The sequence below is a fragment of the Cryptotermes secundus genome, unplaced genomic scaffold (genome assembly GCF_002891405.2).
Source record: "Cryptotermes secundus unplaced genomic scaffold, Csec_1.0 scaffold901, whole genome shotgun sequence".
NCBI lineage: Eukaryota > Metazoa > Arthropoda > Insecta > Blattodea > Kalotermitidae > Cryptotermes > Cryptotermes secundus.
Window position 1 is genome coordinate 385,852 of NW_019729906.1, and position 14,297 is coordinate 400,148.

The window sequence follows — 14,297 nt, forward strand, 5'->3', positions numbered from 1 at the left end:
CAGATAAAGTCGTGTCTTATTTATACTCTGTTCTACTGACAACAGGCCAGCGAAAAATCTAACAATCTACAGCAAAACCATCAATTATTATGGGCGTTATAACATAGGTGTGCAGCTGAACGAAACATACACGTCGAACCCCCCCAGACGATTTAAATCCCTGACGAAACATACACGACGAACCACGGCAACGGGTTAAATCTCTACTCATTTAGTGACTGATTAATTCTTTGGTTATTTAGTGGAGTCGTTCCATATGAGGAGGTTACATATTACTGAATGAGATGCTGTAATAATGAATGGTGAGTAGGCAAGGATTGGAGGGAGGCAGTTGTGCTGTCTATCAAGACACTGTACCAACTTTCACACAGAGACTGATGAAGGTACTCTGGAAAAGGAGCCTCTGCTGAATAAATCCTACTAAGTAAAGCTAAGGGCATTTCCTGATGACCACAGGAGAAGTATTGTTGACTGTATAGTCAAACTGTCCTAAATAACAGATTCCCTTAAAAGAATGTATTAATTATCTGCACATGATTCATTCATATGCAAAGATTCATAAATCTAATGCACAGCCATTGTAAGTTTAATCATTCCTGACCTGCAAATGGTTCAGCCCATGTTGGTAGCTTCAGTTTTGATACAGCAACAGATGCATGATAGATGAAGACAGGATCTGTAAAATAAGCAGAAACCATAGCCCTGTAAATCATAGGCTAAAATTTTAAGCCTATCACTTTTAAAGGGTACAAATGCTAGTGAATTTATAAATCTTTAATAGTTAATTATGAAACACATTACTAAATAAATTCTTAGCTTGTTGAATGGTTTAAAGGAAAGGTGGTGATGATGCATTATATGTATATTAAGTATAAATTTTAAATTTGAAACTTTTAGTATACATTTTTCTAGTGACTGCCTAATCAACTGACTGACTGACTAACTAACTGATTAACTGTATGGAAAACAGTCATTCTTACTATGTTAATTGTCACTCAGCTATTCAAAAAATTCCCCACTTTTTACAGAACCTGAAGGTTCATTACCATGTTCACATGGACCTGCCATCAGTTTTTTATCCAAAATCAGATGAATCTAGTCCATACCCTTCCATCCAATCTCTGTTTAAGATCAATTTTAATATTATCCTGCCATCTATAGCAACATATTCCCTTTATATTTTCAAACCAAAATTCTGTGTGCATTGCTGACATTTCCCATGCATGCTATATGTCCTGCCTATCTCATTACCTTCAATCTGAACATCCTAATAATGTATGGTAAGAGTAAAAATTATGAAATTCCACACTGTGCAGCCTTCTCCAGCTTTCTGGCACTTCCTGAGTATTAGGTCGAGATGATTCTTAATATCTTCTCAGACACCCTGAACATACTCGTATGTTGGATTTGAGGTTCTCACAGAGATGACTGTGAAAAGATCAGTCTTCTAGGTTGCAACGACATGTAGTTAACAGACAACCTGACATCTCGGGGGATCATAATATCTCACAGAGATGACTGTGAAAAGATCAGTCTTCTAGGTTGCAACGACATGTAGTTAACAGACAACCTGACATCTCGGGGGATCATAATATCTCACAGAGATGACTGTGAAAAGATCAGTCTTCTAGGTTGCAACGACATGTAGTTAACAGACAACCTGACATCTCGGGGGATCATAATATCTCCATCTTCAGGGTTGAAGCGTAAGCCGTTCACTGGTTTCTTGCAGAGCTTATTCTTTGACCCTGAAGATGAAGGTGATATGTTCTTCAGAAACATGGGTTCTCTACTAACTTTATGCCATTATAACTGTTCTCCCCTTAGTGCCAGGAACCAAGCTCCACAACCATATGAAACTGCAGGTAAAATTATTGGCGTATAGACCCGTTGCTAAGTGGTGACTTTGTGAACAGCAGCTGTTGCTAGGTAATAGCCTAATATCTGCATGCTTTAATGTTAAAGATTTAAATGAATGATGTATACATTGTAGGACAGTTTGCATAATTATTATTATTATCATCATCATCTTCATGGGCCATGCCAATTCTTGACATGTTTCATCTTCTTGAAGAGTATATTGATCCTGCCATCTGGACATCCCACACTCCTTTTCCAATTGATTCATATTACAGCTTGTTTAGAGGTATTTACATCGATGAAATGTTATCTCCCGCCCCCAAAAAAAACTCCCTTTCCAAATTTTGATATTAGAGTTGAAAATTTCCATTTCTCTTCCAATTGTCATATTTCTAATTTGATGTATTCCTTTGTAACCTGCTACATTTCATAATCAATTTGTCTCAGAAACTTCTATATTTTATTCTTAGTTCTTTTTTCAATGTTCATATTTCTGAACCATGTGTAAATACAGTTACGTTCATACCTTTATGAAACTTACCTTGATTGTTTTTGTGAGTCTTCTTATTCAGCATTCTCAATTGTACTTCATATTTTGTAAAATCTATATAATTCTATTCTTAACTCTGTATTTTTGTTACTGAAATATTCCATAAAAAATAACTGAAACTATTCTTTTATTCAATTACTGGATTATTTACTATTATTCTTGGTTTCACATATTCCCCTCCTTTGAAAGCCATATCTTTCATTTTGTTTGCTGAAATTACTAAAATTTGTTTTATGGCTATATTACCTAGTATTACTTAATACATAACATCTGTGTTTTCCATTGTCAAGTGGTCACATGCAAATAAAATTGCATTTAATGTTTTATTTTTCATCCATTCTTTAATGAGCTTATCTATATAGATAGTACATATCATGGGTGATAATGGGTGGACTTGAGATAAATCTTTACTTCTATTAACATAGTATTTAATGAACATCTTCTTTTATAGGTACTGTATTCTAATATAGAACTACGAACAGTTCTTCTAATGTGACTAAGAGACTCCTCCTTTATTCATAACTGACCATAATTTATTATGAGGGGAAGAATCAATTGCTTTGTAATAATAACAAAACAATATTTATACTTCAAATCTTTTCTTCTGCATTTCTCTTAAAGTTGTAGGACAATGAAAACACCATCCATATGTGACTGTCCTCTTTTAAAACCACTCTGTTCTTTGTTTAATAGAGGTTTACATATTATGCTCATTCTTTTTGTTGTGATTTAATATATTTATTATGTAGTTCATAAATATTAAGAAAATAAATTCCCTTTTGTAAAAATATACATGATGCAGGCTTCTCACCCTGAATTACTAGATTGGATTGATCTATCCTCTGCTGTTCCTAATTAACAAAGTTTTAGTGTGTTCCTCATTAATCCTGAAAGTAAGTTAATAGTAGATATACTTACACAGTGCAATAATGTGCAGTGGCAAGCGACGTCCCAGGAAGATAACTGGAGTTTGTGAGTGCCAGAAATTATCAATGTCATCTAGGTTGTAGGTAACAATCTCCACTACAATACCATGCAGCACTGTAGTCAACCAAAGATATGGCAATCGCCCTCCATTTAGAATAGCTATAATGAAAAATGTTATGCAATAATCACCGTACCAGAGCACCTACATGTATTTCCATGCAGATTCTCAGGCCTTGACAGAAGATAGAAGTGAGTGATCATTTTCATCTTCTATCTTAACTTCCAGTGCCTATCTGGGGGTTTATACTGCTGCCATCATCATTGTTGTCAGTTCAGAATGGCTTCAGAGTCACCTCATTGATAGAAAGTGGGGAGATATGTGTTCTCTTCTGATTGACTCTTTTGAATCTGATTGATCATTGGATGGTCCAGTACCATGGTCTCTACACCTCAAACTGTAGTGACATTATAGTATGGAGAAAGATACAGTCTTCAATATAATGCAACCAATGAAAGTGACCCTATGATGTAAGTATGTAAGGTGGAGAATTGCTTCAGAATAACCACATAATTCGTACTGTTTATGTTGATCTGTCTTGGATACCAATAAAAACTCTTACTTTCTCTTATACATAGTGTATAGCCTAAAGTATTATAATAATACAAAAGAAACAACCTCAAGATTTTGATGGGTTTGTATGTTTTTAGTTCCCCTGATTATGAAAATGGTTTTTGGTAGGTTGTCTCTTTGTATGAACAGATGTCCAGCTCACTACCTCCTGAACAGCTGGATCGGTTTATTTATATAAAAAAAAGTTAAGTCCCTGCACTTAATTAGTTAAGTACTATGCCATGAAGACATGAGAGAGTGGAGGTATAGTTCCACTTTTCTTGACCTCAGTGCTAAATGGAGATGATTGGTCAGCTTCATGCCCCTGCCACTTTACCCCTGAGGACAGATCCCCAGTACACACTGGATAGGAGGTTGGGTGGGCCCCAGAGTCAGTCTGAGTGCAGTGGAGAAGAGAAAAACCTTGCACTGTCAGGAATCGAACCTGGCCCATCCAGCCTGTAGCCTGTCTCCTTTTTATCTATATTAGGTATTCACTATTTTATGTATCCTAGGTCAGTGTCTGGTGAATATGAACATTTTAGTTCCAAAAACAATTACACTTCAAACGGGCCCCAAAACACAAAACGGCAGTTTTCTCGAAAATAATGACTTAGACTAAATTTTAGTAGTTTATGGAGACGATGGAGACCACCTCCTTGAATAAGAATGCATAGATGATACATTCAGAAAAATAATGTTATGCACACTATAGGTGCAAGAGTGAAATGTCAGTTATCTAGAAATTTGATTTAGCAGTCATATTGATTTCTCTGCTGTTCTGTATCCAGCAACCATAAATGATCTACCAAGCAACAGCAAATTCCATTTCCAGGGCAACCTAATCAGGGTAAAGTGTGTTTGAGAAAGTATGTGTAATGTCTGCACCAATTTTTATATTCTTCAAACGAGGGTTCTAAACACATTTTTAAAATTTAAAGAATAATTTATAATAACTTCAGTTATGGGGCTTAACATGCCTGGAAGCATGAAAGTCTCTGGTTTTCTGGTCATAATATGGTTGTCACTTATGATGGAAAACAACTGAAAAGTAGACCTGTTCTTTTAAAAGCTGTATGTTATCAATAATATATATCTTCATCTAGGGCAAATGAAGAGTAAGTGAGTGGTTTTAGAGGCACATCAACATTTATGGCTATTTGCATATGACAAGTAGAGAATGTGCCTAGTAAATAAATTTAATTTGAAGGATATACTACAATTTGGAATACACGTTACAATATATATTTCAAAATTACTCCTTATGATTTTTTATACTTTGCTTTTGATGTTTATTTACTGTAAACATAATTCTATTATTGTGAGTTTAACATACTTCACAACAACAACAACAACAACAGCAATGACGACAACGATGACGTGACAACACCGGTAGCAGCAACAAGAAGAAGAATATGTGATGATTATGATGATAATTAATATTTCTCGTTAAATCTAAAACACTGTAAATGTTTAATGGATTAATTCACCTCATGATGGTCTTGAGGTCAGAAAAAGTGAAAAATAAAATATATGAAAGTACAGTTTCACAGCATGAAATTTTCAATGATATAAAAAATGCATAAAATAAACCCTGTAAATCTTATTTAGTTAAAGGGCTACAGTGTATTCTAACATATGCACCAATTATTGTACATTGAGCCAATTTTGAGAAAAATGACAACTTTAATGTAAATTATTGATAAAGACTAAAAATATATTTGCCTTTAGAGTAGTCTCCCACATACCAAATTCCACTGAATCTTGAGGTAGTTTCAGTCAAATGAGAGAAACTAATTTCTTATTTCTTGCGAACATTTTTTACTTGGCTCATACCAAACCTGTGTATATGAAGTTCCATTAGTACAGTTCTTTTTTATTATTAGCATGATTTTGAACCCACAACTCTTCTGTGAAGGACGCGTTGAGTGGCCGTGTGCGAATCTGAGAGCTCCTTAATAGAGCAGTTTCATTCGGTTAGTAGTAAAAATTAGGTGGTTCTCTTTTTTAACAAGTGTGCTGTAGTGAACCTTATATTTAAATTTTTTCCTATACTGAACGTTTTCTTCCTTTTTTTACTCACTCTTAAGCCACGCTTAGCGCCTAGGCCATTTTCCGCCATATTGTGAGCTATTAGTATCTGATCTTCCGCTCAACGCTCCTAAAACTGCATTTTTTTAACTTCAACTTTCTGTTAATATAGATTAGTAGTAGAATTAGTAAACATACTTGTTATTTTATATCTTAAATACGGTGATTTGTATTTTCATAAGTGTACTGGTAGGCCTAACCTACAAGTAGTGTGTGTGTTTGTCTTAAGGAAGCTGATTTGTATTTTCGTAAGTATATAGTACGCCTAACCTACAAGGAGTGTGTTATTTTATATCTTAAGGAAGTCGATTTGTATTTTCACAAGTGTTATTTATATCTTACATAAGTTGTTTGTATTTTCGTAAGTGTACAGTAGGCCTAACCTACAAGAAGTGTGTTATTTTATATCTTTAGTAAGTTGATTTGTACTATTGCAAGTGTACCAGTGGGCCTAACCTAAAATAAGTGTATCATTGTATATAGTGGGCTTTAAAAGATTTGTGCCAGCATATACTCTTGTAAGTTCTAATCACAAATTAGACTCTTTAAATATATCTGTTAGTTAGTACTGAATTATAAGTTAACATAAGTGGTAATAATGACCACAAGGGGTAACGACTTATCAGGTAAATGTGGGGCCTGCAGAAGGAAGGTTAGCCAGGGGACAGGTTGTGAGGACTGTGGCCTGTGGTTTCATTGGGAGTGTTCTGGCACCAATAGTGATTTGGCCATATTACCTTGGTACTGCAACTCCTGTGTGCAAGCCAAGGTAATAAAGAAACAAGAGGAGACTATCTTGAGTTTGAAAAGGGAGCTGGAACTTGCAAGAACTGAGATTGACCTCTTAAAAGGGGAATTAAATTTAGTAGATAATTGTCCTGAATAATTTAGGACTGTGTCCAACTCCCGAAGAAAACTAAAAAAAAGTTCCTTCTTCACTAGATTTTAAGTTTGCTTTAACCAATCGATTTGAACCTCTAGCTATGCTAGAGCCTCAGACTGATGGTGACTATAGATCAGCCTGTGTCAGAGGCTAAGTCTAAGCGTAAGATTCTAGTGCTGGGTAGCAGTCATGGTAGGGGTATCGGGCAGAGGCTACAGAAAGCAATGGGAGATGCATATGCTGTGACCAGCATATTCAAGCCCAATGCTGATCTGAGCAATGTCACTGGGGACATTGGAAAATTGTGCAAAGGTTTTAGTAAGGAAGATCAGGTAGTTATAGTTGGGGGGCCAGGTAACAGTTTGGAGAGAAACCTCAATTATCAAATTGAGAAAGATTTAAGTGACATTGCCCAGAAAACTAGTCACACCAATGTGAGGTTTGTTGGTCTTTTCTGGCGACATGACAAGCCATGGATTAACAGGTGTGTAAGGGAGATTAATCTTCGGCTTGAGCGTTCGCTTGTGGAGGTCGGCGCGGCCCACATTGATGCGATTGATGTCTCTTCAATATTGAGGAGCGAACATACTGTCCATGGTTTGCATCTTAATCCTCGAGGCAAGGACAAGCTGACGCGACTCATTGCAGAGAGCATTAAGGGCAGACACATTCCAGTTGTCATGGGTGTTCAGAATCATTTTTTAGGATAAAGAGTGCAAGTAAAGTTTATCAAGTAAAAGAAATTGCAAAAGAAACTAATCTTTCAGACAATAATGTTAGTGAACCAATAGAAATCGGAAAAGGTAATTGCAGTCTACTAAATTCAGTGAATAATAAAGTACTAAGAATATTCCATCAGAATATAAGAGGATTGAGAAACAAAACAAATGAACTAATAAGCTCCATGAATTCAAATCTTCCACACATACTGTGCCTTACTGAACATCACATGAAACAGCTGGAATTAGAACATCTTCACTTAGAAAATTATAATTTAGGTGCTAGATACTGTAGGAAAACACTGGAGAAAGGAGGAGTGAGTATTTTTGTACATGAAAACCTAAAATTTACTAAAATAAATTTAGAAGATTATTGCAAAGACCAGGATCTGGAAGCATGTGCTCTAAAGTTAGACTCTCCTTTTTCTAATATTTGTATACTGACTTTATATAGAGCCCCATCTGGAAACTTCGATCACTTTATAAATAGATTAGAAACCATCCTAAATGTACTGCATAGTTCAAAAGTTGAATTTATAATTTGTGGTGATATAAATATAAACTATCTCATCGACAGTAATAGGAAACTAAATTTAGACTCTTTGTTATCATCTTACAATCTCTCCAGTACTGTTAACTTTCCCACAAGAGTTCAAAATAATTCTAGTTCAGCGATAGATAATATATTCATTGATAACTCAAAATTAAGAGACTATACTGTAGGACCCTTTATAAATGGCTTATCCGATCATGATGCTCAACTCATAGAAATAAATAATATTGACCTTCAGCCCAGTAATCAACAATATCAAACAGTAAGGAAAATCAACAAGCATACGATGGCAGATTTTGTCACAAAATTAAGTAATGAATCATGGGACAATGTATTTGACAGCAATAATATTGATTCTAAATTTAATTGCTTTCTGAACACATACTTGAGGATCTTTTATTCAAGCTTTCCCTTAAAAATAGTCAAAAATGAAAATAAAAACAAATCCACCTGGATAACAATTGGAATAAAAACTTCATGTAAACACAAAAGACAACTATATTTGGCCAGTAGGGACAGTAATGATCCAAGACTAAAAAGTCACTACAAAATGTACTGTAAAATTTTGTCAAAAGTCATTAAAGAAGCCAAACAGAATAACTATAACAGCCAAATTCTAAAATCAAACAATAAAATTAAAACCACCTGGGATATTGTGAAAGTTGAATCAGGAAAGAAATCTGTTAATGAAGACGTACAAAGTTTGAATATTGAAGGGAAGTCCACTAACAATCCACAAGCTATCGCAAGTGCATTTAATGAATATTTCCTTTCATTAGCTGAGAAAACATATTCCAATAACAACAATACTAATAATAATAATAATAATAATAATAATAATAATAATAATAATAATAATCCAATATACTATCTGTCTCGTGCCTTTAACAATTCATTTCCAAATATCAATCTCAAATTCTCAACAAGGAAGGAAATTGAAAACATTATTAAATCCCTTAAGCCCAAAAATTCACATGGATATGATGAAATCTCTACCAAATTACTTAAAGCAAGCTCTGTTTACATCAGTTCACCCTTGAATCATCTATGTAATAAATCTTTATCATCAGGTACTTTTCCTCAACGCTTAAAATACGCTGTAATGAAACCACTTTTTAAAAAAGGAGAGAGAAAATGCATCTCTAATTACAGACCAATATCCATATTGACTTCATTCTCAAAAGTCTTTGAAAAAGTTATGTATAATAGACTACTTGAACACTTAAATTCTAACAACATATTAGTCAAAGAGCAATTTGGATTTAGGAAAGACCTAACAACAGAAAAAGCAACCTATGAACTAACTAACGATATTTTAAGTGCTCTCAATGACAGATTAATTGTGGGAGGGATTTTCTGTGATCTAGCAAAAGCTTTCGATTGTGTTAATCATGATATCTTACTATCGAAATTAAATTTCTATGGAATAACTGGCAAAGCTAATGAATGGATCAAATCATACCTCAAAAACAGGTATCAAAGAGTTGAAATAAATAATAAAAACTCCAGTCATAATGCATTTTCAAACTGGGGAATTATAAAGCACGGTGTTCCACAAGGATCAATTTTAGGTCCCTTACTTTTTCTTCTCTACATAAATGATCTATCTAAAACCATCAACAATAAATCTAAACCAATTCTATATGCAGATGACACTAGTATAATATTTAAGAACTCTAAATTTGAAAACTTTAAAAATGACATAAATATTGTATTTGAAGCCTTAAACAGATGGTTCGAAGCCAATTTACTCTCATTAAATTTTGATAAAACCCATTACATATCATTCACAACTAAAAACAACCACCAAATTGATCTGGACATCAGTTATGCCAACAAATTAATCTGTAAAGTACTTGATACAAAATTCCTTGGAATACATGTAGACAGTACACTGTCTTGGAAAATACATATTGAACAAATTATACCTAAATTAAATGCAGCTTGCTATGCGATGAGATCAATTAAGCCTTTTATGTCACAGGAAACATTGAAGATGGTTTACCATGCCTACTTTCATTCTATTATGAACTATGGATTAATATTTTGGGGGAACTCTTCACATAGTGTAATAATTTTTAAAATACAAAAGAATATAATTAGAATCATTACAGGATGTAGAAGTAGAGATTCATGTAGAGAATTATTTAAGAAATTAAAAATTCTACCTCTTCAATCGCAATACATATTATCGCTTCTCTTATTTGTTGTTTACAACAAAGATAAATTCAAATTAAATTCTGATGTCTATAACATGAATACTAGACAAAAATATAACTTCCACCTACCCTCATCAACTTTATCAGTATATCAAAAAGGAGTCTACTTTACTGGCATAAAAGTGTTCAACAATCTGCCACAAAGTATTAAAAACTTGGGCAATGATACTAAAAAGTTTAAATCAGAGTTAAAGAATTATCTACATGCTCATTCCTTCTACTCTTTAGATGAATACTTCAATGTAAATAATATTAATTTTTAAGCTAAAATTGCCTGTACTTATGTATGTAACCTTTTGACTTGTTCTGTATCCAAAGGTACTAACCTACTTAGGATTTATAGAATGTAAATAAATTCAATTCAATAAAATTAGGTATTCACTCACCATGTATCAAATTCCCAGCAGCACCTAACAGAAATACTACTGCTGCCAAGATATAAGTTGGCTGAGCTCTCCAGAATGTCACTGGATTGTCAATTTTTACAAACCAGTCTAACCACTGTAACAAAATCATAAAATCATATTCAGTCTTTGAAAGATACTGCATGCATAATGTACTCTGCTTATCACTGCTTGTCACTGCTCATCAACAGATTCCCCACAAAAATTCCATACAAATTAAGAGGGATGTTTAAAAAGACTTGAGTTTGAGAAGGAAGCAGATGAAAATTGCTGAAAATTACATCCAATGGTGATTTATGCGATTTGTGGTATTGAACAACCAGTTCCTGCAATTACAGCTATATCCAAGCACCCTTATATGCCCTAGCATCTCTTTTTCACTTGCTTCAGTCTTGTCATGGATTACTGGAAAGTTTTCTAGCATTATTTCTGACAGCAATGTATTTTAGAACATGAACCCTGACTCAGTGTGACTGAATAAAACTAAACATTACAATTAGTACTTTTCTGTCAACTATCATAATATTCTTCATCTGAAATATCAGATAATAGGGGGGCATAACCTTTGACAGAATTTTCTTCTTCGCTCAACAGCGCAATGGCAATGGCAATGGCAATGGAATGCATACTGGTATATTCATGTACAGCTGATAAGGGTTTCTGTTAAATGTAGGAATTTATTTCATAGATGCCTAAGGCACTGGTACTCAGTGTTCTAATGAGTAGCACATTTATCAGATGATCTTCCCTCACCAAACTGAGACTGCAAAGGTCTTTAACAACACAGATGTATAAGAAGGATATTCTCTTCAACCTATGTGTTGAGTCTGGATAGGAAATTATGGTGAGCACAATGGTTCATAATACTACCTTTTCATTAATTAAATAACGAGTAGGATAAATCACTTAATGCTACTGCTTTAATACCAACCTTAAATTCATATATTGCACTGTTCTCAAAATAAAGCTCTGGCTGCCAAATCATGGTGATCAACATGATTCATGGTGTTAATGCTGCCTTTTAATTACTTAATTAAAGGATAGGATACATCCCTTAATTCTTCTCTAGCTTTAACGCTAACTTCACCTTTACACAATTGACTCTGTTCTCATGAACTGTGCTCTGACAGCCAAATCATGGTGATCACAATGTGTTAATCCAATTTCCATCACTTAAGCAAAAAGTTTGATACTCTTCTTAATGCTTCTCCAGTTTTAATGTTAACCTGACCTTCACACAGTACCCTGGTGGTCAAATCATGACAGTTTGACCCTTACACTTGCATAGGAAATGACACTATTTCCAGAAGAATCAAGTCATGGCAGTATACTCACTACCTCTGTGTTGGAGGAAAAATCACAATTCAATTAAAAAAAGATTTCATTACATCAATACCAATATGAAAACTAGATATGGTAGGGAACAAATGCTACTGCAAACATTTTGGATTAAGTTATATTTTAGATAACTTTAGGTTTCACTTGTTTTGTATGTGACCAGAAGACGAAGAAGACGTAAGAAGATGCTGGATGACCTTGGGGACAGAAGAGGATATTCTCATTTGAAGGAGATAGCTCTAGACCGCATCAAGTGGAGGAACTGTTTTGGAAGAGACTGTAAACCTGTCGTCTGACAGATTACTCATGAATGAATGAGTTGAGCCAAAAATAACTGATGCATTTCCTTAATTTTACAGCATGTTTCAGATTTAGGGCACATTTATAAGCCTACTGCATACAAATATGGTACTAACATACAGGAAAAAAGCAATATTAAACAACTACAGCTGTCTGCCCTGTTCTGATATAACCCTACAATGAATAACAGCTCTGTTATATGCAGTATTTGAGGTTATGGTTAGATCACTTTCTACATAATGAAGTACCCCCACAATGTTAATGACCTTCCAGTAGTACTGTATTCAGCATGACATACATAAGTTTGGATGTGCTATCATATTCTTTACAAATTAAATATTTTAAAGCAGATTAAGGTTTCCAGACTTGAGAACAATACCACTCTGAATATAATCTTCACAACACAATGATACTATAGTGCCCAATTTGCCAAAGTACTGGGTTTAATGTCAGTACAAAACTTACTCCATCAAACGTGATTTCAGGCAGCTCAACCCCAAACCCAGGTAGCTGCTTGTGTGCCATGGTGATTCTATTCAGGATGAACGCCTGGTCCTTTCTAAATTATAAACATTTAAACAGAATCTTTTAATCTTAGTTATCAGAGCTTATGTTCAATATCTGCACTGCACACACCAACATCCCTATAAGTTTACTAGACAAGTCCACGTTTTTTTAACTTGAACTTGACCTTTGGATCATATTTTGTCGACATAACTGATTAGGGAATGGTGATTCTATTCAGGATGAACACCTGGTCCTTACTCCTTTGTAAACATTTAAACAGAATCTTTTAATCTTAATTATCAGAGCTTATGTACAACATCTGCACTGCACACACCAACATCCCTATAAGTTTACTAGACAAGTCCACGTTTTTTAACTTGAACTTGACCTTTGGATCATATTTTGTGGACATAACTGATTAGGGAATCTGAGTTAAGCATAATATCTTTCACACTAGATGTTACTATCAAGCTGTATTTATACTGACATGATTATATAACAGACAAAATCTGTAAATGGAGTATGTTTTTTCTCTCAGCAGAAGGACTAATGCAACTCTTTCACAACAAACCAATATAATTTCTAACCCTGTAAATATAGAAAGTTACAGATATATGTTTCTTATGGAAACTAGGTACAGATTCAAATAGGGTACTAGTTAACATAGGGTATATTCAAGATTTTAAACAAATGTAATGTCTTATAATTTTAGCTTGACAATAATGGGTCAATCAATCAATCAAACAATCAATCAACCAAACAATCAATCAATCAAGCAACCAAACAATCAATCAACCAATCAAGCCAATGTCTGAACTAGTTACTTTTCAAACTGTATATACTGACTTTCAGTAATTACAACTTCATAATTATATAACTTAGTAAAAATAAGCATTTTCATAAAATTATTGCTAGTGCTACTTTTCAATATCTAAAATCTGACATAACCTCAAAGTTCACCATATAATTTGTAACTTAAGTGATTAGACATGAGCCATACAAGAATTGTAAGTTCTCATATTACATTGTATAGGCAATTACCACTCAAACATAACAGTAAAAGTAATATTTTCATGGTTGCTATGTGGTAATTTTAAATTGTACAAAACTGGACTTCCACATTATTTTTAAAGGCTATCATGCTGAGACATTTAGGATCCTACATCAAATGGAAGTAACATAGCTCCTACATTAGAACTTTCCATGATACTACTGATGTTTAGGAATTAAGATGCTTCAGGACTGTGTGTGACTGCATGCAACCAAATGACCATAATAATAATAACAATAACAACAATAATAATAATAATAATAATAATAATAATAATAATAATAA

At 33.9% G+C, this 14,297-nt stretch overlaps 1 protein-coding gene across 8 annotated transcripts in view; it reads right to left on the bottom strand.

Moving 5' to 3' along the window:
* The window catches only part of LOC111865803, a 32,269-nt gene that overhangs the window by 7,528 nt on the left and 10,444 nt on the right, over nt 1–14,297 (bottom strand). For 2 of the 8 annotated variants that reach the window (XM_023854120.2, XM_023854122.2), the window contains exons 2-5: nt 12,920–13,013; nt 10,799–10,913; nt 3,329–3,496; nt 602–676 (exon numbers count right to left, since the gene is read on the bottom strand). In XM_023854120.2, the coding sequence (XP_023709888.1) occupies nt 602–676; nt 3,329–3,496; nt 10,799–10,913; nt 12,920–12,979 (418 nt within the window). In that variant the 5' untranslated portion in view covers nt 12,980–13,013. The other 6 variants (XM_033751973.1, XM_023854119.2, XM_023854118.2 and 3 more) reach the window with 6 other exon arrangements.